At 37.4% G+C, this 22,187-nt stretch overlaps 1 protein-coding gene across 2 annotated transcripts in view; it reads right to left on the reverse strand.

The window, feature by feature from the left end:
- The window catches only part of CNTNAP2 (contactin associated protein 2), a 1,027,622-nt gene that overhangs the window by 47,641 nt on the left and 957,794 nt on the right, over positions 1 to 22,187 (reverse strand). For both annotated transcript variants that reach the window (XM_072924024.1, NM_001193337.1), the window contains 1 exon segment: positions 16,781 to 16,874. In XM_072924024.1, the coding sequence (XP_072780125.1) occupies positions 16,781 to 16,874 (94 nt within the window).

Here is a 22,187-nt window from a genome sequence, read left to right on the forward strand (position 1 = left end):
CGAGCCAAGATAAATCAGGACACGGAATTTCTTTTGCTATTTTTGGCCTTTGTGCTGTACCAGTGTATCAGAGGTAAATCTCTTGGTTCCTCGTGCTTTGAACATTTAGTAGAATGCTGATTCTTGAGAAGATTTCCGCTCCTGATGGAAAGACATGCCTAATTATCTATCCAAGGAGCGGAGCATGTCTGCATAGGTCACACTGCTCAGGCAACTTACACAACAGTTTTGCTACTCTGCTTAAAAAGGATTTTAGTACTTAAACTGAAACCCAGGTTGCCTCTATAAATAGAAGATAAAAGACCCAACAAAGTTGCATCTACAATGTATATGCATAGTTCATAAAAAGACGCATTTGGCAGTAAACCAGGAGTTTGCTTTATGCTTTTCCTGCCTTGAGTCAGAAAAACTGAACTCTAGGGATCTCTGTCTTTGCAGTATGCTGAAAAGTACAGAAATGAAATGTTCCCTCCTGACTAGAAGTAAAGAAAATCAAGAATTTTATTATATCAAAGAACTAATTAAAAATAACTATCTCACATCCTATTTAGGTAAAATTTATCTCTGAGACTGACAATGCAGAACACACTTGGAACGGAAGGATGCTTACAAAGCTGCTGTGGTGCCTCCACAGCTCAGGCCAAATGGGCTGCATGTTTCTTTGGTCAGTCAGAAGACTGCTGCTGCCATGGTCTTGTTACTCCTGCAGGTTTTCTGCAGACAGATGGCACTGTGCTATTTTGAACCATTTCTAAAACCCTGGATCTGAAATCCCAAACTAGCAGACTGGTTTATTTTCCACTACATCATTCCAGTTGACACTACAAATGCACTGCACAACTGCCTTCAAATCCTGCCAGCAGAGTCTCCAGCGCTGTCTGTCTCCATCCTGTTGAACATATGCTGTCTCTGTAACACGTTTATCAGGACAGAGACTGACTGATTGTGTGGCTATTTCAAGAAGCCCTTAAAAGCCCCCTAAACAGCCTGATTAAAAGGCTTTGCATGTGGGAAATAGAGCTGCAGCCACAGAGGTTTGGATTAGACTGCTGCATGGGCCATGCCCCAGTTACACAGCAGGGAAAACGCAAAATAAAAGCAGTAGATGAATGTGTAGGGGCCTAAAATTGTGAAACAGTCTCTATTTTTATGTCAAATACTGATCAGACTGCAGAAAATCACTGATACAAGGTCTCAGAGCCCTACTGAAGCACAACATTTGCCAGGACTCAAAGCCAGGTTGGTTGTTAGCTGTTCTATGGCAACAGAAGGTGTTGTGCAAATAGAAGAAGCTTTTGCCATGGATATTTCACCAAAAGAAAAGGACATATAGCAGATGAAGAAAAAATTAAACTGTTGTCTAAAAGCAGAAATAATGAGAGAGGTAATGAAATGACAACCCGTGAAGTACAAATATTCCAGCCCCCTTCATAACTGTTCAAATAAAATTCATAGAATACAAATATTTCTCATTGGTAAAAAAAACAATGTGAAGGCAATCTACTTCATTTGGACAATCTACTTCATTTGGAGGGCCTGAAATCTCTTGATGAGAAAGAAATGCCATAGCTCCATGCCCTGAAGAGATGCGTTTCCTGCTGAGTTTTTCTTCCTTGGATTAATTTTTTTTCTTGGTACCATTTAATGTAGTTATTGGTGACATGAACAGTGGGATTGAGTGCCCCTCAGCAAATTAGCCAACAACAGCAAGCTGGGTGGTGTAGCTGACCTGCTGGAGAGAAAGGATGCTATCCAGAGGGATTTTTACAGGCTGGAGATGTGGGCCCATGGTGGGTTACATCAAAGGCAGTGTGGCCAGCAGATCGAGGGATGTGATTTTGCTCTTCTGCTCCACGCTTGTGGCACCCCCTCTGGAGTGCTGCATCCAGCTCTGGGGGCCCTGACTTCAGAAGTGCATGGACCAGGGGTGGGGCATGAAGGTGCTCAGAGGGCTGGAGCACCTCTCCTATGAAGACAGGCTGAGAGAACTGGAGTTAAGAAGAGCCTGGAGAAGAGAAGGCTCCAGGAAGACTTTAAAACAGCATTCTAGTACCTAAAGGAAGCTACAAGAGAGCTGGAGAGGGACTTCTAACAAGGGGCTGTAGTGACAGAATGAGGGAAATTACTTCAAACTGAAAGAGGATAGGTTTAAGACTGCATATCAGGAAGAAATCCTTTACAATGAGGGTGGGAGACACTGGAACAGGTTGTCTGATGAAGTTATGGGTGTCCCGTATCTGGAAGTGTCCAGTACCAGGTTGATGGGGTTTTGAGTAGTCTAGTGGAAGGTGTCCTTGCTCATGGCAGGGAAACAGGATTTTTAAGGTTTCTTCCAACCCAGGCCATTCTATGATTTCATTGATGCCCTTTCAATTTTAAAACAATGCACTGAGGGTAAAAAGGGGTAAAGGATTATTGTGAGATGCCAGTGAAAAGAAAATTAGATAATTAAAATAAGATTTTCTTTCCAATAATAATTATATAAGACAGTATTCCCGTCCCCAAGGAATGAACTTATTCTTTTATATCAAAAGGGTAATATTGACTAAGCTGGAAAAACATTAGATCCAAATTGGAGACACAACTAGAAAATTAGATATTTAATTAATACCTACAGAAATGCATGAACTGTAAAATCTCTGGAATGGAACAATATTCAGATAAGATTTCACATAAAAATGGGAAATAGTAATTGCATTGATGAATTCGACTCAGTGTTAATATACTGAAGAAGGCACACTTGATTTTCTAGGTGGAAATAAATTTCTACATTCTGCTTGGTATCATTGTACTTGAAATTTTTTCTGTTGTATATATTGTTATAAAAAATTATAAAAATAACCATATAAACCCCAACCCCTTTAAGATTAAGATTAAATATTAATATTATGACCCTTTAAGACTTTAATGTGGTAAGTTTCAGTTGCAAAGTACACATATGTAAAATCATTAGAGCAGATAAGCTAAAACCTTGCTGTTCCGAGGTGCTAAATCATTTACAGTATGACTAAGAGAAGAACACCAGAGAATTAATATTAGAAGAAAAAAATGCAAGCCCTAAGGAGTCACAGAAAAAACTCTCCATAAATGTGCAAAGATTTTTGCTAAATCAGTTTAAGGAGTACATATTTTAAGTAGAATTTGATGGCTTACCTAGAGTAAAGCTTATCATGTTTCACTAAATGTTAGGCATCCTATGTCTCAGGGGCTTTCTGCTCAAATATTTTATGCTGATTATGTGATACAAGTCACCATCTATCTATTATGGTTTTCCATTCAGTGTTTTCTCCCCATCCTCCTTTTTCACCACTGTTTTTCCATATCTTCTTTATTCTTATTTCACTTGTTTTCTTCTTTCCTGTTTTATTCCAAATACTATCATCAGTTATGTCCTTTATTCTATTGTTACATCTACCAGTTCCCCTCTACTGTTTTTCTGGTGGCTTTTATTTTTGACAAATACTTTTCTTTGAGACTTACTTACAGCATCGTGGTTGGTTCATGCCCCTGGGTGATGTGATTGGTAGACTGAGATGGGGTAATAAAACAGTTGTTGTCAAGATACCTGTCACAGAGCACAAGAGTTCTTCACAGAAATTTGGAAAAATTGCCTTGTTTGAGAAGCCTCAGGTACTGCAAAAACATAGGCATGTGTAGATTTTCTGTACTAGGAAATTGTAGAGTTCACCATCTCTATGTTGAAGCACTAAATCCTTTAAAATCTGATAGACTTCCTCCACTTCTGAATACACTATTAAAGATTGAAGTAGTTTGATGTAAGCTGAGGAAAGAACAAACCCCTAAAGATAATTTTGCCCTAAAAATCTTCTCTTTTCACCCATACTTTCCCTCTTCTGAAACTGGCAAAAAGAAACACTTTAAATATTGCTGGTAATTCCTATCTAATAGTGAACTTCGTGACAGTCACGCGTCTGACAGCATTGAAATGCACAGAGAACACTTAGTCTGACACATCAACAGATGTACAGCGAGGCTGAAATATTCTGGATATGCTGAATTTGCTGGGCATAACATTTAGCTGTGCATCTGGGCATGTAGCCACAGCATGTTCCAGTTCATGGCCTGTACAAAGCTGAGTTTAATTACACAGGCACGGTGGTGAGTTCTCCAGGACTTCTGAATGATGAGCAGCCCTCACAGAGTGTCTGCTGAGCAGCTGAGTGGATGTGAGTCAGAAGAAGAAATGGAAAAAAGGAATGTGATAGGTGACCTGTAAAAGCAATTTGTGTCTTTTAGCAGTTGCAGAGCTAGTAGGTACACATCTGCAGAAACTCTATACGTGGACTGTATTTAAGCATGCTCAGCACCACGCCCTGCAAGAGAAGCTGAATAATAGCACAAGAAATCTCCAATATCCTTTAAAAAAAACACTTGGTATTTTTGTGGATGAGTCCATCTGAAAACTGGAAAATATTTGAATAAATATTTATTCCATTTAACTTCTCCCTGTCTCCAGTTAGTTACTAACAGGAAGAGCTTTATTCAGTCAGCAATATAAATAAAGATGAAGGCAAGATTGAGATTGCAGGAGTTTAGGATGTAGAGAACCCTGTCCTTTGTCTTAGGAAATCTGTGGCTAGCTGGCGTGTTTAGGATTAGAGGCTGGCTGATGTGTTTGTAAATCAGTTAAATAGCAAAGCAGTGAGGTTGCTGGTCAGAAGGGTCCTTCTGTCAGCTGCTCAAACTGAAAAGGTCACAGCAAGGTCACTGATCACACAGTCCTGTTCATCAATTTGTTCTTGCATTTGGAGAGGGAGGGCAGCGTGCTGCTAAATTTGTCCCTAACACCGAATTACTGTGACCAGAGGTCCAAGAGGATGGAAATGAGCCAGCCCAAAACTTGATGCCCTCTGTTTGAGATCTGTGAAAGCAGCACAGGCTGAAGCCAAAGTGCCACACACTCAGCTGGGATAGTTGTGCGTTTTGACAAGACATCTGACTTTGTTAGGGAACAGATGCCAACCCACAGTAATTAAGAAGAAGCAGATGGGTGAGGTAAAGATGTATTTGCTCATTTCTTTGACTCATGGTCAGGCAGTAAGAAAAACTCGAAGAAACAAGAAAAACTGGTACCTCCCAAGGACAGCTGATCAAGTGCCATTTCTCAAGCTGTCTATTCCTCCAGATGGCACCAGAGAAGCAGGACATCACTATTTGATCTGCATCTGGCATCAGCCTTCTTTCTTGCTTATCAGCACTCTTGATTTGTCACCACCATTTTGTTCTCTATGTCTGTGTTTCTCACAGCTTTTTTCATGCTACTGCTTAGGCTCTTTGGATCTTCTTTTCTTTTCCCTCCCCCTCCAGAGGCATTTACCCAAATTTGCAACAAGAACTTGAAATCCAGAAGGCACTCCAGCTTCTTAAGTCTCACAGAAAGAAAATTGTCTAACCAGTTGATAGTAATTTCTACTTTCTTTTCAAATCATAGACTTGTTTGATGATTTCTGTTTGAGCTCTGGAAGAAAGAAGGAAGGGGGTACAATTTGGTCATACAGAGAGCATGGAGAAAGCTGACCTGCAGAGCTTTGCCACTTCTTACAGAGCACACCACAGCTTTGGGTGCCTGGTGGCTGGGAGCTTGAGGGCCAATGAAATGTGGATGAGCAGAGGAGAGAAGGAGCTGGGTGCAGAGCAGCAGAGCCACAGCACGCTGAATCCACCTGCAGCAACAGGATACAGCCTGACCTGAGCATTGCTGAGATAAAGGCTGCCTGCTGTAAATTTAGATGTGAGCTGCAGCCAGAGGGAACCAGGCAGAACAGTGAAGGGAGTCAAAGGATGAGAGTGGGAGCAGAAGGGAGATAGGGCTAGGAAAGAGACCTATAACAAATGCGTGTATAAGCAGAGCTCCTCAAATTCTTTTATTTTGGAGACTGATAAAGTAATTGAAACATTATTGAAATCCAGCACATTTTTTAGTTAAAAGAGGTGTCCTAAGCCGGTTGCCCTCACACGGGGCTGTGGGGAAGCTCAAAGGCAGGCAGGCTGGGAACTGGGAGAGAAATGCAGGGGAACTTGAGTACCTCTCTGCCCTAGATGATGATTTTGCTTCTATTTAACATGGCTTTTAATATGATTGAATACTTTATTTTAACAATTATGTACAAAGTAAATTTCTTCCAAAAAACCCCCAAAAACAGTCATAGGTGAGTCTTAAGGAAAGACTGGGAATGGCCAGCTTGGAAGTAATAGAAATTACTTCAAATTAATAGAAATGGAATTATTTTGGTGTGTAAGTGCCATACACACCATTGGAAAGCTACAAAACCAGTGCAGAAAGAGCTGGGTGTGCATCACTGTTGGTAAAGGAATCACATTGAGAATAGAGGATAGTGTCTGAATGCTGTGGGGAACATCTTACTAGATGATTCCTGATGAGGGAAGCTAGAAAGAGGGTAGATTCAGGTCTGAACACAAAATGGGAGTTTGTCAAGTTCATTATGTCCCACTCTTCCTCCTTGTTCTCCACTCCCTTTCTAATCTCCTCAGAATAAAGTGAGAATGTATAACAACTCTAAAATTTCCCATTCATTTATTTTCCTGCATGAGGATAGGATGCAGTCTATTATTCTAATTCTAGAAAAAAAAAAAAAAAAGTCCTTCATAAATTTAATGCTCTGGTTTCAGTGCATCCCTCAGCAGAAAGGATGTGGCACACCGCAAACAACACCCAGGGACCGGATGCAACGCAAACTGAGCTGCCAGCCAAGCATTCCTTCATCCCTGGAGGGGACACTATTACAAAGTCAAGATAACAGACTTAAGCAATTAAGATATGCTCTATGCATTAGTGGATTCCTGCAACCTTGCAGGCACTTAGTGGAGAGTTGCTGCACTGGCTCCTTTCCCAAGGTAAAGGAAGTACCGGAATGTATGGCAGTGTAAAAATCCTTTTGCTCCAGATGATATAATGTTACAACACCACTTAAATATCCTGCCTTCTTATGCTGGCCTAGAAACTCAGCAGGGTCTTGTGCCCCCTGGTATAACCACATCAGTTCCTTTGCTCTGAGCAAGATAATGCTTGGGTTTGCCTAAGGGAATGCTTTGATGAGCAGTATTTGAAGTTCTCCTCCCTCTCTTTCCCCTGTAGCTTTTGCAATCATCCAAAATTCTGTACTTCTAGAGTCAGATCAGTTTTCACCACTGATACACTGCTGGTTTTTCTCCATATGCTCTTTTCTCCATATGTTGGTTTTTCTCCATATGCTCTTTTCATATATAGAGGATGGGTTACAGAGATTACAGAGATCTCATTAACCTTTGCTTGTCCTTCATAAGCGCTAACTCTCATCCTGTGATTCCAGGAAGTCTCATTTGGCAACTATCTTATTAAATGCATAGTTTTGTCTACATTTATATTAGTGGAAATCTTAAGATATTACCTATGAAAAATGTAAAGAAAGTGTTTAAGTCCTGGTCAAATTAATATAGAAATAGTAGACCATTCCCAGCTTCATTAGTCATTGTCATTGTCCGTCTTGCAAAGAATCCCATGTGAAAGCAGAAGAAGGAAACCAAGAGGTTGCCATTGCTCCAGGGAGACTGACAAATATGCTAATTTTATGTTAAGTGAGCTTTTACTGGGTGAAGAAAGTACATATTTTCATGGTGCTAAACTGAAATCAAATCGAATTTGGCTGAGAAAGATTTGACAGCTTGATGAATTACATTAGCAATTGTAATAGTACTTGCTTTGAAGATGTCTCATAATTTCTGAGGTGTCTCATCAACTACAGTCCAAAAAATTCTTTTCAATTTACTCTAAAAGGAAAAAAATTTTTTTTTGGGAAGAGTCATTCCAGCTGAAGTTGAATTTTAAACAATTCAATTTTTCTGACACTCAATGACAAATTCATTTTTCTCCCTGGACATTTTGGAGATAACTTTCTATATTATGGTGCAGCCTTTACAGCCTTATCATAACTGATAAGAAAGATCAGGACACTATTTTTTGATCAATATGCATTTTCATATAACAATGAGACAGATGACAATCTCTCTCCAAAAAAGAAGAAAAGACTGTTGAAACTCAGAACACAGTCTGAAGAGGACAGAAAGTAGGAAGGAGTAACAAAACCAGTGACAGCATATATTATCTTGCTATTAGACAGAACAAAAGAAAAATATTACCTTTTGGTGGGAGACTGACTGCAACCTTACTCAATGGCTTCTTTTGCAAGTGGAGTACAACCCTGGTGGTATAGTAGCTGTGAGTCACTGAGGTAGATTTGTGAGTTCATACAGTCATAAAGGAGAGATTTCTAGGTAGTGGTCTACATTTATGGGAGAGGAAACAGGCTTCTTTAAAAAGAAAGTTGTAAACATGTGAGTTTATTCCTGTTGTATTTAAAGGAGCAGTTTATGAACTAGTCACTGTACCACAGATTAAATACAGTTTTATTATGGCATATAAATCGAAGAATCAGACTGTCATGTTCAATGGCATAACACTGCTACTATTTTGTCAGATTTAGTATCAGAATAAACAGCGAAGTTACAGCACAAGGAGCCATTAGTGACATTGACTCTGCTGTGAAAAACTGCTGAATCTAATTCAGGAAGCTATTTAAAACCAATGCTATCCCTAGTACTGTACTACACTATCCTATCCTATCCTATCCTATCCTATCCTATCCTATCCTATCCTATCCTATCCTTAGTACTATACAACATCATTTTCTTGAAACTTCTAAAATTTTTGCAAAACATTTAAATAAGATACCCTAAGACCCACACTCACAAAAAAACCCTGACCCGCCAAAAAACAAAAACCAAGAAAACCCACCAAAAAAATAAAAAAATCACAAGCAAGCAAGCAAAACCCCCCAAAAACAAGAAAAAAAAATTTGACAGAATAATTTCAAACAACCAGTTCCTGCTTAGTGGTGTCAACTCTATTGGCTTGGCAAGTTTTAAAGCAAGTTCACTGATACAACCACAATGCCTGTTTTTATTTACATTATGGATGTAGCTGAAGACATTGGCAATCACACAATCTTACAAGTAAGTTCCTTCTCCATGACAACTAATAGTGTTTTAAGTGTTCCCTGAAATATGCAGATGGAGAATGCATTACTGTACCTATCATAAAGGACTTATTTAGAGAGTGTATATATATAGCTTTAAAATTTCCTGAGCAGAAACACTTGAAATGAAGACATCAGCCAGGTTTTGGCTCTGTAATTTAAATAATGAAAGCATTTCTTTTAAAAGAAGTGCAAAGCAGCCTACAGCCAAAAATCTGGCTAAACAGGAAATTGTTGGTGTCTTTCCATAATTTATATACTTACCTTTCTTTTTGTGATAATGGGAATTAAGCAAATCATTCACCATGAATCATTTAGTTTATGAATTTATTGTTCTATATAAAGGTCCTAAAGAGAGATTATCTTATCTTCACTTTTATTGATGACTTAATATTTTTGAGGAACATGTTATTTCATTATGTCTTGAACATGCTCATGCAGAACAGGTGTTTTTTTCTCCTGCAAAGAGCCGCAGCACAATATAAACATACTTTACATACTATATCCAGTCTCCTTAACCAGAGTTTAATAGTGTGAAGATCATGTTGAGCCTTTGAACAGAGATAAATTTCATCTTAAAAAGCTGGACAGCCCAAAACCACATGGACAGGCCCAGGCTTCTCTGAGAGAATGAAAGCTGTCCAGGCCTAAGGCACAGTAGCACACACCATGAAATTCCTGTCTAATTTCATACTCCAGAAAATCCCACATCCCCTGTTCTTCCCACATTCTCCAGCAACCTGAGCAAACTTTCTCCAGGTTCTAGAAAACCTCTGGTGCTTCTGGTATAAGAGGCCACTGCAGATCAGAGGAAGACATGGGCACTTTCAAATTATTGATGGTAGGAGTGAAAACTAGCACAGATCTTAATGGAAAGGGACTTGATCCCAGTGAGCTCCTAAAACATGGGAAATGAATCACTTCCCTTGCTGTCTGACAGCCTCTGCAATATTTTGGTCAGGCTGTGTGTCGTTTTGTTATGACTTTTCCCTAAGTGAAACAAGTGTCAGATAAAAACTGAGCTTTTTTTTAACTGTCAAACAATGAATGAGTTTTGAATTAGACATAATTTCTATATCTGTTCTTACAAGGAATAGCAAATATATATCATGTATAGAATGTATATATGTATATAATCTGCACCGTCAGCCAAAATAATATGGCCAGAATACTATATCTATAGCTATTTCCGATCAAATCATCAAGGATTATTCACAATATTTTTGAATGTTTTATATCTGGAACTATGGGCAGAGGTTGCCCAAGCTAGTTAAAGTAATATAAAATTTTAATACTTGTGCCTTGGCTTATTAAAGACATTTTTTTTGTCAGTTCTGTCTGTAATCTTAAGGGATTTTTGATTATTTCCTTTGAATATAGTTGGAGGAAAATTATAAGATGCTATATCTTCAGCTTCAGGAATACCTTGGGCTTTTTCAGACTGTGTAACACCTTTTTTTATTAAATGATTTATAAGCCTTGAAGGTGTTCTGAGCTCTTCAATTTTTCTATCTATGCCATTAGAATTTTATGAGGCCAGTGGCAGGTTTTATTGATGTCCCTGTCATTTTCAGTTCCTTTCTTTGAGCCTTGAAAGCAGCTGCATTTGAAATAAATTAGTATTAGATATTACACAGAACAGGCAATATAATTCCTGTCTTCCTGCGGTAGGGAAAAGTTGTATAACCAAGATATGCCACCTTAACAAAATACAGAAGCTAGGAAAAGGTCAGTCTAATTACTGGAGTTTAAGTTTTCATTATATCCCATTGCTTTTAAATAGTGTTATCATTGTTTTGAATGTCAGATAAGGCTTGTGCAAATGCTCTGTTCAAAATGGCATTAACTAAATTAAATTGCCTTACAATCTCCTTTTATTTTTTCCCTTTTCTTTTCTTTTCTTTTCTTTTCTTTTCTTTTCTTTTCTTTTCTTTTCTTTTCTTTTCTTTTCTTTTCTTTTCTTTTCTTTTCTTTTCTTTTCTTTTCTTTTCTTTTCTTTTCTTTTCTTTTCTTTTCTTTTCTTTTCTTTTCTTTTCTTTTTTTCTTTTTTTTTTTTTTTTTTAATTTTTCAGAGCCGGTAGATGAATACTTTGGAGAGAACTGTAAAACAATGGGTTTATTTTCTCAGCAAGGTTCTGTAGAATGATTTATATGAATCAATTTTCTGAGACATGTTAAAACACAAGGAAAACACCTTTAGAATTTAGGAATTTAGGAGACTCCTTCATCTTGTTGGAGGCTGGTATGTGTGTTAGAAGACCATGAGAGTAAAAGGTGACCTTCTGGAGCTGTTGAATGCCCATGGAAGATTTGAAGACTGGGAATCAGTGAACTCTTATCACAGAGAATAGTGCAACAGGAAATGAAAAGGCAGCTGCCATTACAAAGTATAAGAGAGGGGCTGAGAGGTGCAGAATCACCTGAAGGAATAAAGTGAAAAGTTTGTGGGAGGAAATGACTACAGCTAATTTTTGGAAGAGCAAGGCTGGCTATACTCACGACAACTGAGATTATCTAAGCATCTAATTTAATCCACTTTCTCTGGGGTCTACCTTCTGCCTCTCTGGAGCTACAACAGAAGATGCTGCATGGATACTGAGAGGCATCAATGAATATTCTTGGCTTCTCTTCATTTTGGTTCTCAAATTCACTTGGGCTACCCTAATTTCTGCCTCAGAAGTTATTTTGGTCAAATTGGCAATTCAAAATGTTTATCATGTCCCTTGAATGAGAGACCTGCAGATGAGAAATGTTCTTTTCTGAATATGGCTTTTAGGTAAGATTTCTCAGCGAAGAACCAGAGAGATCAAAACCAGAGGTCTGAAAGAAAAGAAAAATTACTTGTATTTTGGTCAGGTTTTGACTAGAAGAGCTGTGGAACATTTCCGCCCTTACGGGAAAGAATTTAAAGAGTGAGTATGGACAGACAGATCTGAGATCACAGATACAGGCAATATTTAATCCCAGAGGTGTTTCAGCCAGGCTGATAGCATGATACAGGAGGAGTAGGAGAAGAAGAATTGTCCAGATGTTACATTTTTGTATGACAATTCACACATAACTCATGCAGGGGAAAGCACATCTTTGATATTCAACTGCTACCTGCTGTAGCAGGAGGGCTCCCAATATGACAAGATGCATTCTCAGTGAGATTACAGTACTGAATGTTAATGCTGGTGCTCAGAAATGAAGCAGCAGGCAGTTACTTTGAAGTAAGTTGGTGGATGAATTTACTGCATGCTAGCTGTTTTTCTCATTATCAGTGAAAGTTGGCTGAGCTACCCTCAGAGTGTCTCCTGGCACTGCAAAATGAAGGAGAATAGCAGAGCTCAAGCTGTGCAGCTCTGAATGCCACACTCCCAGCATATAATGAGGTGTGAACCTCATTATGATCATGAAGCAGTAGTAGATATATGTCAAAGATGTGTAGCAGATGAATACTTTTAGATTATTCACGATCTATTTTCAGCTCTGCACTATTTTCTAAGATACAAATTTAAAAGCTGACAAAAAGTGCCCTACAGTATAGAGATCTAATTCTAAACTGGTATTTTATATATATATATATATATATATATATATATATATATATAAATAATAACTTCATATCAGATGATGTCAATGTCTAAAAGCATACCGAAACTAAGCATCAAATATGACTATGCCTATATCCTTTGAAATTTTTTTTTCAAGGGTAACAATACCCCCTTTTTAATGATGGTAAATGCTCTCAAAGAGATAAAATGTTAATTCTTTGACATGAAGCAAGCCCTCTAAGTGATGAAACTCTGTAGTTGTGTGGAAACACAGAGATCAGAAGCTGGTTTTAAAGGCGTGTGATGGTTTGGGTAGGATGAATTATATTGTATGAATATACATTCATACAATTACATTCAATTACATTGAATTACATTACATGATTGATGTTTTTCAGCTACAAGAGATGAAGCACCAAACTGCCAAGCTTTTTGTCTATAAAAGAAAGTATCTTATCTAGGAGTAAAGAATACTTACCTCTTGGAATATTGCCATTGGTCACTGCTGGAAATTTGAAGCATTCTGAACTTTTGACTCCTATTATTCAGTATCTATTGGTAGAAAGATGCCATGCAAGAAGAAAGGAGTTCTTCTTTCTATATATACCATACCTAAGCCATGAAGCAATATCATTTATCTCCTCCTTTTTGTGAAGTATTTCTGTGTTCTCTCCTTTGCACATTTGAGACTAACTACTTGGCTAGATGTAAGCTGGTCTTACCTCCCATCAGTCCAAGGTGCTGAATGTCACAATGAATCCAGAGAAATGTCTCCTCACCAATTTTAATTTTCACCACAAACACCAGTAAAAAATCAGAAACTCCAATCAGGTAACAATAAAAAATCTTTGCATTAATGTTGGGAAAACCTCACCACATCTAGAAATTGACCTTTTATCACATCTTCTGAAGGCAACTGCTTCTTATGTAAAGAATCCAGGCCTTTGGGGTTGATTTCTAGACCTCTCATTAGCTGTATAGTGATGGCAGCTGCTTTTGTAAGAAGGAAGGCAGACCTGAAATGTATTTCTCTTTCAACTACTATTACTAGAAGTCCCTGAAGAGCACAGCTTAAGGCAGAGACAAAAATGGAGCCCACAGAGGTGAGCTGCAGGGACAACTGTCAGTTCTGAAAATGATTATCTGTATGATGATGACTTGTATTATGTCAATTGTTTCCAAGTGGATATTTCAGTATTTCTGAAAAGAGACAATTTAATTTGGAGTTGTTGGTGGAAATGAAGTCAAGAAGTGCATTTCCTTTACTTCCCTGCCACTTTCTCAAGAGTAACTCTCATCTGATCTTGGTGTTTCTGTGCTCAATCATATATCCTGTTAGACAAACTCTCAAATTATTTCTGTTCACCATAATGGTACTTTTACAAAATAATATGTAATTATGCCTAGCTAATTCCTTGTAAATACATATTAAATGCCAAAGAAATGTTCCACTTTAAATAATAAAGTACAGACTAAGAGAGTACAGGTGTAGTTCCCCAAAAAGGATGTGAGGACAAAGCTGAGTATTGCATCCAAACCCTCTACACTTAATGGAAAAATCAAACCTCTGGTCTATTCTACTGCAGAAATGAGCTGCAAGTTGCAGCCTACATGAAAATGTAGATGACTGTCACATTGACTAATTTTCACTTTTTCATCTTTATAGCTTATCATACACATATCCTGGTTTTCTCTCTCACCTTGTCTGTCTGCAATCAAAGCCTAAATACATCCACAGAACAGATTAAAGAACTTCCTTGAAACATTAACAATACCTTTCTATCATCTTTTGTGAGATCCTGCATTTCTCTAGTGCTATTATTTTTGTTACTACACACTCATGGTAAATAGGATTTTTCATTTGTTGTGTCTTTGAGCTTTATTTTACACCTCAAATCATAATCCAGAATTATATACTAAATGCCTTTACATCCAGTTTTCCAAATGACTACAATGATTTAATATTAGTATTTTTCAAGCCAGATGAAAAAAAATGCATTTTTAAAACAGAATTTCAAGGAAACAGAAAGTGTCTCAACTTAAAAGAAGAAAAGTTCTCCCTGATTTCAACTCAAACATTCTGCTGTTGTTCTGATATGACCATCCTGCCTTACAGAAAATATTCTGAGCAGTTACAAAGCAACATTTTATTAATCAGCCATACTGTTGCAACACCAATGTTACTGTAAAACCTAGAGCAGAGAGAGGTGTTGCATTGTGGTAGGTGTTGTACAAGGCATCATTTCTGACGGTGAGCAGATGAACCCTCTATCACAGCAAGCACAGCTGGTACAGAAGCCACTGTTCCTATGCAAATAACACTAATAAAAATGGAAATAAGACAGACAGAAGACCAGTTTCCTAGTAAGATTGTTCCAGAGTGCTCTTCAAAAACCCATCTGTCTTTAAAAATAGGGCCTTGCATTCATTTTTGCTGACAAATAAGAATTGCACCGCATGGGAACAACAGAAACTGAATGCAAGTGATGCCAGAGCAGCAGTGAAATGGTAAGCTACTCCCATATTGCCCATTTGGAGAATGTAATTAAATATGGGCACAAATTGCAACTTGATCTATGTATCCAGATCTCCTGCTGGTTCTAATCCCTCTAGACCACTAAAATATGCCTAGTCAGCATGAGGTGGCAGCTAGAGGCTTTAAAGATACTGAATTCTATGTCTACTTTGCCCTTCAAACTGCTGATTTTGGGTTATCCTTTTAACTGAGCTCTCCCCTCATTCAACATGACTCAAAGCTGCACCGTAAAGTTCATCAACAGACATGGTCAGCTGCACAACCATTTGACACCAGGAAATCCATCTCTTTGCAGTGAAGTTCAATTTTTCTTTGGTAGAAAGAGTAAAAAGGGTTTTATTTTTTGTTTTCGTTTGTTTCTTTAGTAGTGATACATTTTTCTGCTTAATAAAATGCCTTATCTGCAAAGACAGTAACAAGCAGAGAGGAAGAAGCAAAAAAAAAAAAAAAAAAAAAAAAAAAAAAAAATCATCATATTCCCAAATGGAATATGATGGGACTAATATAATGCCATGCTATTAAAAAAATTTAGTCAGACCATCAGCTCCAGTCCAGCAGCCCAAATTCAATGCAGTAATCAGACTGCATCCTCCTTTGTACCATCAACAGAACTGACTTGGAAAGTACTAGAAAATAGTTCATGACTCTCCTGATAGACAGTTATTTTAAAGGCTTTTCATTTCCCATTTATTGGAAATCCTGTACGTTAAATTTTAAAAACAAAACAAATGGAAAAATGTATCTACAAAAAAATCCCATTAGTTCTGTGGTCAATTTCTTTACTACTTCCAAACACAGGGCAAAAGGTTCACAGATTAATGCCTTAACAACTTAACAAAGAAAAGTTTGCAATTTTCTGGATTAAGCTGTTCACTGAGTTCAAGCAACCATATCTCTGTATAAAGCACTTTCAGGAAATAATATAAATTCCCCTTCATCTCCGAAAAGGGTAAAAAGCCCTCCTTACAAACTATAAATGTTGTGAGGAATTACTTCATGAAATGAGTAACCCTGGAAATTCATGTAAGAAGCCAGTAGCAGGAAAATTAAGCAATGAAATGTAGGATGGTCTAAAAGTGAGGCCAAGGCACCCCTATTTTCCCTTGAGTTCCTCTGGGGAGCTGGCTAGGAAGCTGCTGCACTGGAAATAACCATGAAATCTATAAAAGGGATAGAAAATGTCCAGATGGGTGTTGCTGCAGGTGTTACGGACTCCAAAAGGCCTTGCTGGATAGTGGGAGAGAATGGTGGTTTGCCACAGGATGCTCTGGGATAAGAAGGCAGTCTGTACAGATAAAGACATTATAAAAGGCACACAATAACAATATCATTCACAGTGAATGATAATATTCAAAATAACTTCAGTATCTCCTGATAGAAGCAGTGGTCTCAGTGATTTCCTTGGATTGCCTTCATCTGACACTGAGAGGGTAATGAAACTTCACAAAGACAACCTTACAAGGGTCTCTTTGCCCATACTTTTTTTTCCCTATGCGTGGCAGAAAATTATTTATTTGTGTGCCCATCAGCCTTTGTGACAGGGTGAACATAACCCCTCCTTCAGATATTACTCCAGTATCACCATTTGTACTAAGTGTCCAGCAAGCATCCTGCTACACACACATCATTATCCCAGGTATAAAATGAAATCTTACCTATAACTTTTCCTAGGAATAGTGCCTTTGGGGAATTGAACTGAATGTCAGATGTGGCTGGCAGGCTGTAACTTGTTGGAGGATAGTGATCAAGCTGGAGAAAGAGAAAAGAAATTATGAGTATTTTGAACTGATCTGCTTATTACAGTTCTGATCAGTCATGTCTACTTCACAGAGTTTATGCCATCTCTTATAACTGTCTAATACACTCTGTTTTGATTTTCATAAAGGGAAGACATAGTGTATACCCTTCCTTCCATATCTGCCACAGTTCCCAAGGCCTGGAGAATACTTATATTGAATATATTTTGTTCTGTAGAATCACGTCAATTTTTACTTATGTGCTTCTCAATTGCTAAATATAACAACAGCATCAATAATAGAACAACTTTTTCTTTCCATAGAAGTAGATTTCCATTTGGGGCCTATGCTACTGCTAAAGCTAGATTTACATAGGTGGGAATTTGAGATTAATTCAGGTGTTGGGCAATTTCCTTCTCTCTCAGAAAAGTCATAAATTAATAAGGCATTCTTTTTTTGCACTTCATGCTTATTATTTTCTTGTTGAGAATGTTGTTCAATCTGATTGTGATGATGCCTATTGAAACCTAAACAAATTCAAGAGTAATCAACTTAGCAAAATAGTTTAATCTATAGGAAATGCATATTGTCCCCAATATGGCACAGCAATCATGTTACATTAGCATATTTCCCCTGGCTTTTAGCTATTTAACAGAAAAATGTGAAGAAAGAGAGTAATGAAATGAATTGCCTATGCTTACTAATACTGCTATTAACATAGTTTAATATAGCTCAGTAGAGTTTTGATTTCACATTTCATACAGGTAATTGGAATGAATTTTTATCTTTACTGTTGTTATTTATTTTCTCAGATTTATATGTTTATTACACAGGCTTAAAGAGGACAGAGCAGTAATAGTTTATTTTATTCTGGCCTTGCCTTGGCACAAAACACAAAATCATATATGTGATTTAAGACTTTGCAGGGTACAATAGACTGCAAAAGTAATTCTCAGGAAATGGCAACTCTATGGGGCATGCAATATTTTCACATATCTTTTTGCCATATTTCTAATTTCAAAATGTAAGTACTGTGGATTATTTTGCTTTAATGATACTGCAAATGCTCAGTTCAGTGGTTAAAAGCAAATGAATAACAGGTATCATAGAACTGAAGGGCTGAATGCCCTGAAACCCTGGAATACTGTGAGCTCAGGTAGTTGTAAAGTCTATGGTGTCATGAATCTGCAAAGGCAACCATCTCAAAAAACTATAACAATTGGAGGAGTCTTGTCTTTCTTATAATTCCCCATAAAACCCCAAGAGGAAAACTGTATATACATAGTAGACAGGAAAAACAGTCTCTACAGATTGCAAGAGAGGTTTAGTAAGTCTTAATGTTCAGAAATTATTTTTAATTTATCACAACTAGTATTCACACTGATTATTTTGAGATAAATACATGGAAAAAAAAATAGTTCCATCTTCTTACTCAGAAAATAATGAGCTTCAGTTAGTTTGTTCAAAGTATTGTGAACAGTTTTTCTTAGGTTTTTAATAAAGAGCAGAAATGCATATTTTACCTGAAATTAGAGTTATATAACTTCATATTGAAAGGAGTTATTTTGAAAAGAGTGTAGTCAAGTGAATACAAAGACTTAAAATAGCAAACAGATCCCAACCTCAACCACCTCAGGCCCTACTAAAGAGACACTCCACTTGAATGCTTGCTATTGGTTTTCCTGATGGAAGGGAAATGTCCCAGCATCCAACATTGCAAGTGCCAGACCCATTTTCAGTGGGAGCTGTAGGCATATCAGGTAAAAAATATTCTCGTGTTATTTCAGGACAAAAATAGAAATGGCTTAGATCTCTCCTTGTATTTACCCCTAAGGTTATTAAATGAAAAGTATAGACTTTAGAGAGGTGTATCAGGTAAAAATTGGTAAAAACTAATCCACAAAACACTGATTTGTTGATCCTCTCATATGTCAAGAGGTTAACCTCATGTAACTACTTTGCCTGCAGTGGAATTGCATCCAGTACCTACACAGGATTAATTTTCTAGGTTTTCCTTTTATTAATATGATAAAATATGCTGAAGTAGCTCTGATAAAATAATTGGGCATGCTACTTACCACCTTACCAGATACTAACTTACATTGGTATCTGTCAGTATCATCAACATTTGGGTTCTTTCTTTTTCAGCATCAGTCTGGAGCAATTTAAAAATATTTCTTTTTATCACGATCTGAACTCTAGGCAGTGCTGTTGATCAGATCGCCATTAATCAGATAAAATATGAATAAATTAATTAAATATCAATCTATGTCTATAATAAACATATGGATGTATGTTGGATGTCCTAAAGCAGTAGCCATGTACCCAATGTCTGAGTAACAAATTATTAGTAACAAGTAATGGAAAAGTCATCCCTGCCAAATGTACAGGCTACCTCTACCTGTGTACATGTGTTGTGTCTGTAGAATAGATATTAAAATTAAAAGTTAATTTAAATGATGAATCACTGTTAACACTTGCATGACCAGTTACAGAATATCAAATCCTGCCAGCTGTGGCGAGATAAGACTCCCTTTGTGTTCAGGTAATGCTCAGGATTTGGATTCTTCCCCCATCTTGGAACAGGTCAGCTAGCAGTAACCTTGGCCAGATTTAAAAAAAAACCTAAAGTCCTTTCAGTGACCACACCTTCCCTTGAGACTTCAGCATAGCAGAGCGTTTCATCCCCATACACAGGCAAAAGGGATTGCAACAATAACAGCAATGAAGTGTTACATTGCAGGCTCTAACAGGAGCTGACACTTCACTGCTGAGGTTCACTCATTTAAACCCATCTCTTGTACTGAATAAAAAAACCTGAATCTAGCCACTCAGGTATATTTTTCACATCTCATTGAAGTCAAGGAAAGATATCCCAATGGGTTCAGCTGTGGATTGTTTTAAAGACTGTCTGAAGTTTTGGGTTGCTCTGATTCCTTGTTAAAATAAATCTCTGTTTAAAAGCTGTTGATACCAAATTTTTGGGGCAAACAATTCTGATCAGTGATAGAGCCAGCTCCTGCTCCTCTGCCATCTCTTGTCAGGGGACACCTGCATTGCTTTCCACAGGTTTGAGCAATGCCTTTCTCTAATCCTGGCACCTGGAATGAAATGATGCACCACAAGACAGTGGGTCTAGGGAACAGTGGCTGAAAGAATGGGGAGATTTCTGTCCACTTGTTTTTATTGCATGTCTTTGTCCTAAACTAGAATTACCTAATAAAAGAAACTTTTTTTTTTTTTTTTAAACACTCAGCCTAGGGTTTCTTTAGAGGTCTGTGAGTTAAAGCACCATGCTGAATTCTTTCCAAAGCTGCATGTGACTGCCATCCAGTGGGGGCTCCTGTGTAAGCAGCTGGAATGGAGCAGCCAGCAGTCTTTGCATGAAAGACTAGCCTACCAATCTAATAGAAAACACATAATAAAAAAGGAATTACGGTGTCAAATGATATTTGAATGATAATTTGATTTCCTTATTTAATGAAAATTAAATAGAATCTCTGTATACACAGATGTTGATGCCATGGTTTTGTATTAAATTACTGTTTTAAAATTGTATTTAAGATTTTTCATTACAGCTACTTTTCTTGAAAAACTCAGTAATTTCATTTGTGCTTCATATAAACATACAGTGTTGCTTTGAGTGTAACACAGATGAAAGTAGGTGGCAGTTTCTGAGGAACTTGCAGTTTCAGCTCTCAAGTCACGTCAAGCCAGGGCAGACTGCCTTTTTCTGAAGTTGTCTGGATTTAAGCAGAAGTTCAATAAAATGCTATTCCTTTTAAATTACTGTTAACTTAGATACTAAAACTAATCTTGATGGGAGTCCTGAGATTAACAGAGATATCAATCTAAGGGCAAGCAACATGTCTGCATCACCTTAGTAGTCTTGGGAAAATAAAAAGGGATAAACACAAACACATACCTTATATTCACCCTGTGGATATACTTACATTTGAAAAATTGTCAACACAGCCTGTATACTGCTGTAAAGTTAAGGTTTTTCTTTATGCTGGACAAATTTTATAAAAATATTTTCCAAATCAGATGAAATAATAATGCTGTAAAGCCTAATCCCACACCATCTGATGTCAATACAGCTCTGCTGTTGAATTCAGCAATAGCAGGATAAAGAAGGGGGTGTTACCATCATTATCAGTGTAGTGTTTGTCTTCTACATGATTACCATGATTTATCACTTGTGTTACCGACTTCTCTAGTCCCGAACAAGGGCTTTTTGTGCTTAAATTCTATAATAATACATAATAAAAAGGGTTCCTACTCAAAAATGCTTACAACAAAGCTAGAAAAGACTAGGCATGTGACCCCAAGAAAATAAGAAGCAGGTGTTTAGATGGAGCTCCTTACAAGTATTATAGTAGTGTATGAGAAAGAAGGGAGTTGATTATGAAAATCAAATGGGAGGTATTATGACATTCTTTTTATTCGTGTAATATAGATGATTATTCACCTGCTAAAAGGTTAGGAAAAAACTTACAAACATTTTTTTTAATATGGTGATATTGGATTTTTTTTTTTTTTTCTCTAGTACAAGAGGAAAGGAGCAGATTGGAGCAGTGACTCTGTAATGGCTTTGGCTGATCATGGCCACTTTTACTGCAGTTCAGCTCCTTCCTCAGTGTGGCACTGGTGCTCCACTGATCTGATTCTAACAGGTCAGGTCCTTGACCCAGGTTAGTGCAGATCAGATCTGAGCCCGAGCAGGGACAAGCCATGGACTGTAAATGAGGAGTGGATCCAGAGAAACAGGCAGGACCATAAACCCTGCATTTTTTACTGCCTTGGACTGTCACAGACCTGCAGCCTCACTGCTCATCTGGAACACAGGAGGAGGCACATACTTCACTGGTGTGATGTAAGGCAAACTAAAGGCTGGCATTGTGCTTTGAGCTCGGCAGATGAAATTTCTATAGAGGTATAGCAAACACTCTTTTAGGAACCACTCCTAAAAATCTGTTTTTCTGGTGTAAGGCACTGATTTAACTTTTAGCAGTTTTTTTTTTTTTTTTTTTAAATAAAGGTCAATTATGATATTTTATGATAAAGTATCTTTTTTTTTTTTTTTTTTTGCAGGGATTTATATTAAAAATGTAATTAATGTGATACAGACATGGGAAAAACATAGATACATAGCAGGAAGTTTTTCTGGTTCAAAACTTGAATCCTTTATGTTCAGAAAGCTTGCATATATGCCTGAAAGCTGCTGTTGCTGTGCTAAATAATGACAAGGATAATTTGCCTCCCTCTAAAAAAACACAACATTTTGGATAAAATTTAAATGGAAATGTAGAAACATAACTCAAAA

Source organism: Taeniopygia guttata, chromosome 2 (assembly GCF_048771995.1).
Source record: "Taeniopygia guttata chromosome 2, bTaeGut7.mat, whole genome shotgun sequence".
NCBI classification, from domain to species: Eukaryota; Metazoa; Chordata; class Aves; order Passeriformes; family Estrildidae; genus Taeniopygia; species Taeniopygia guttata.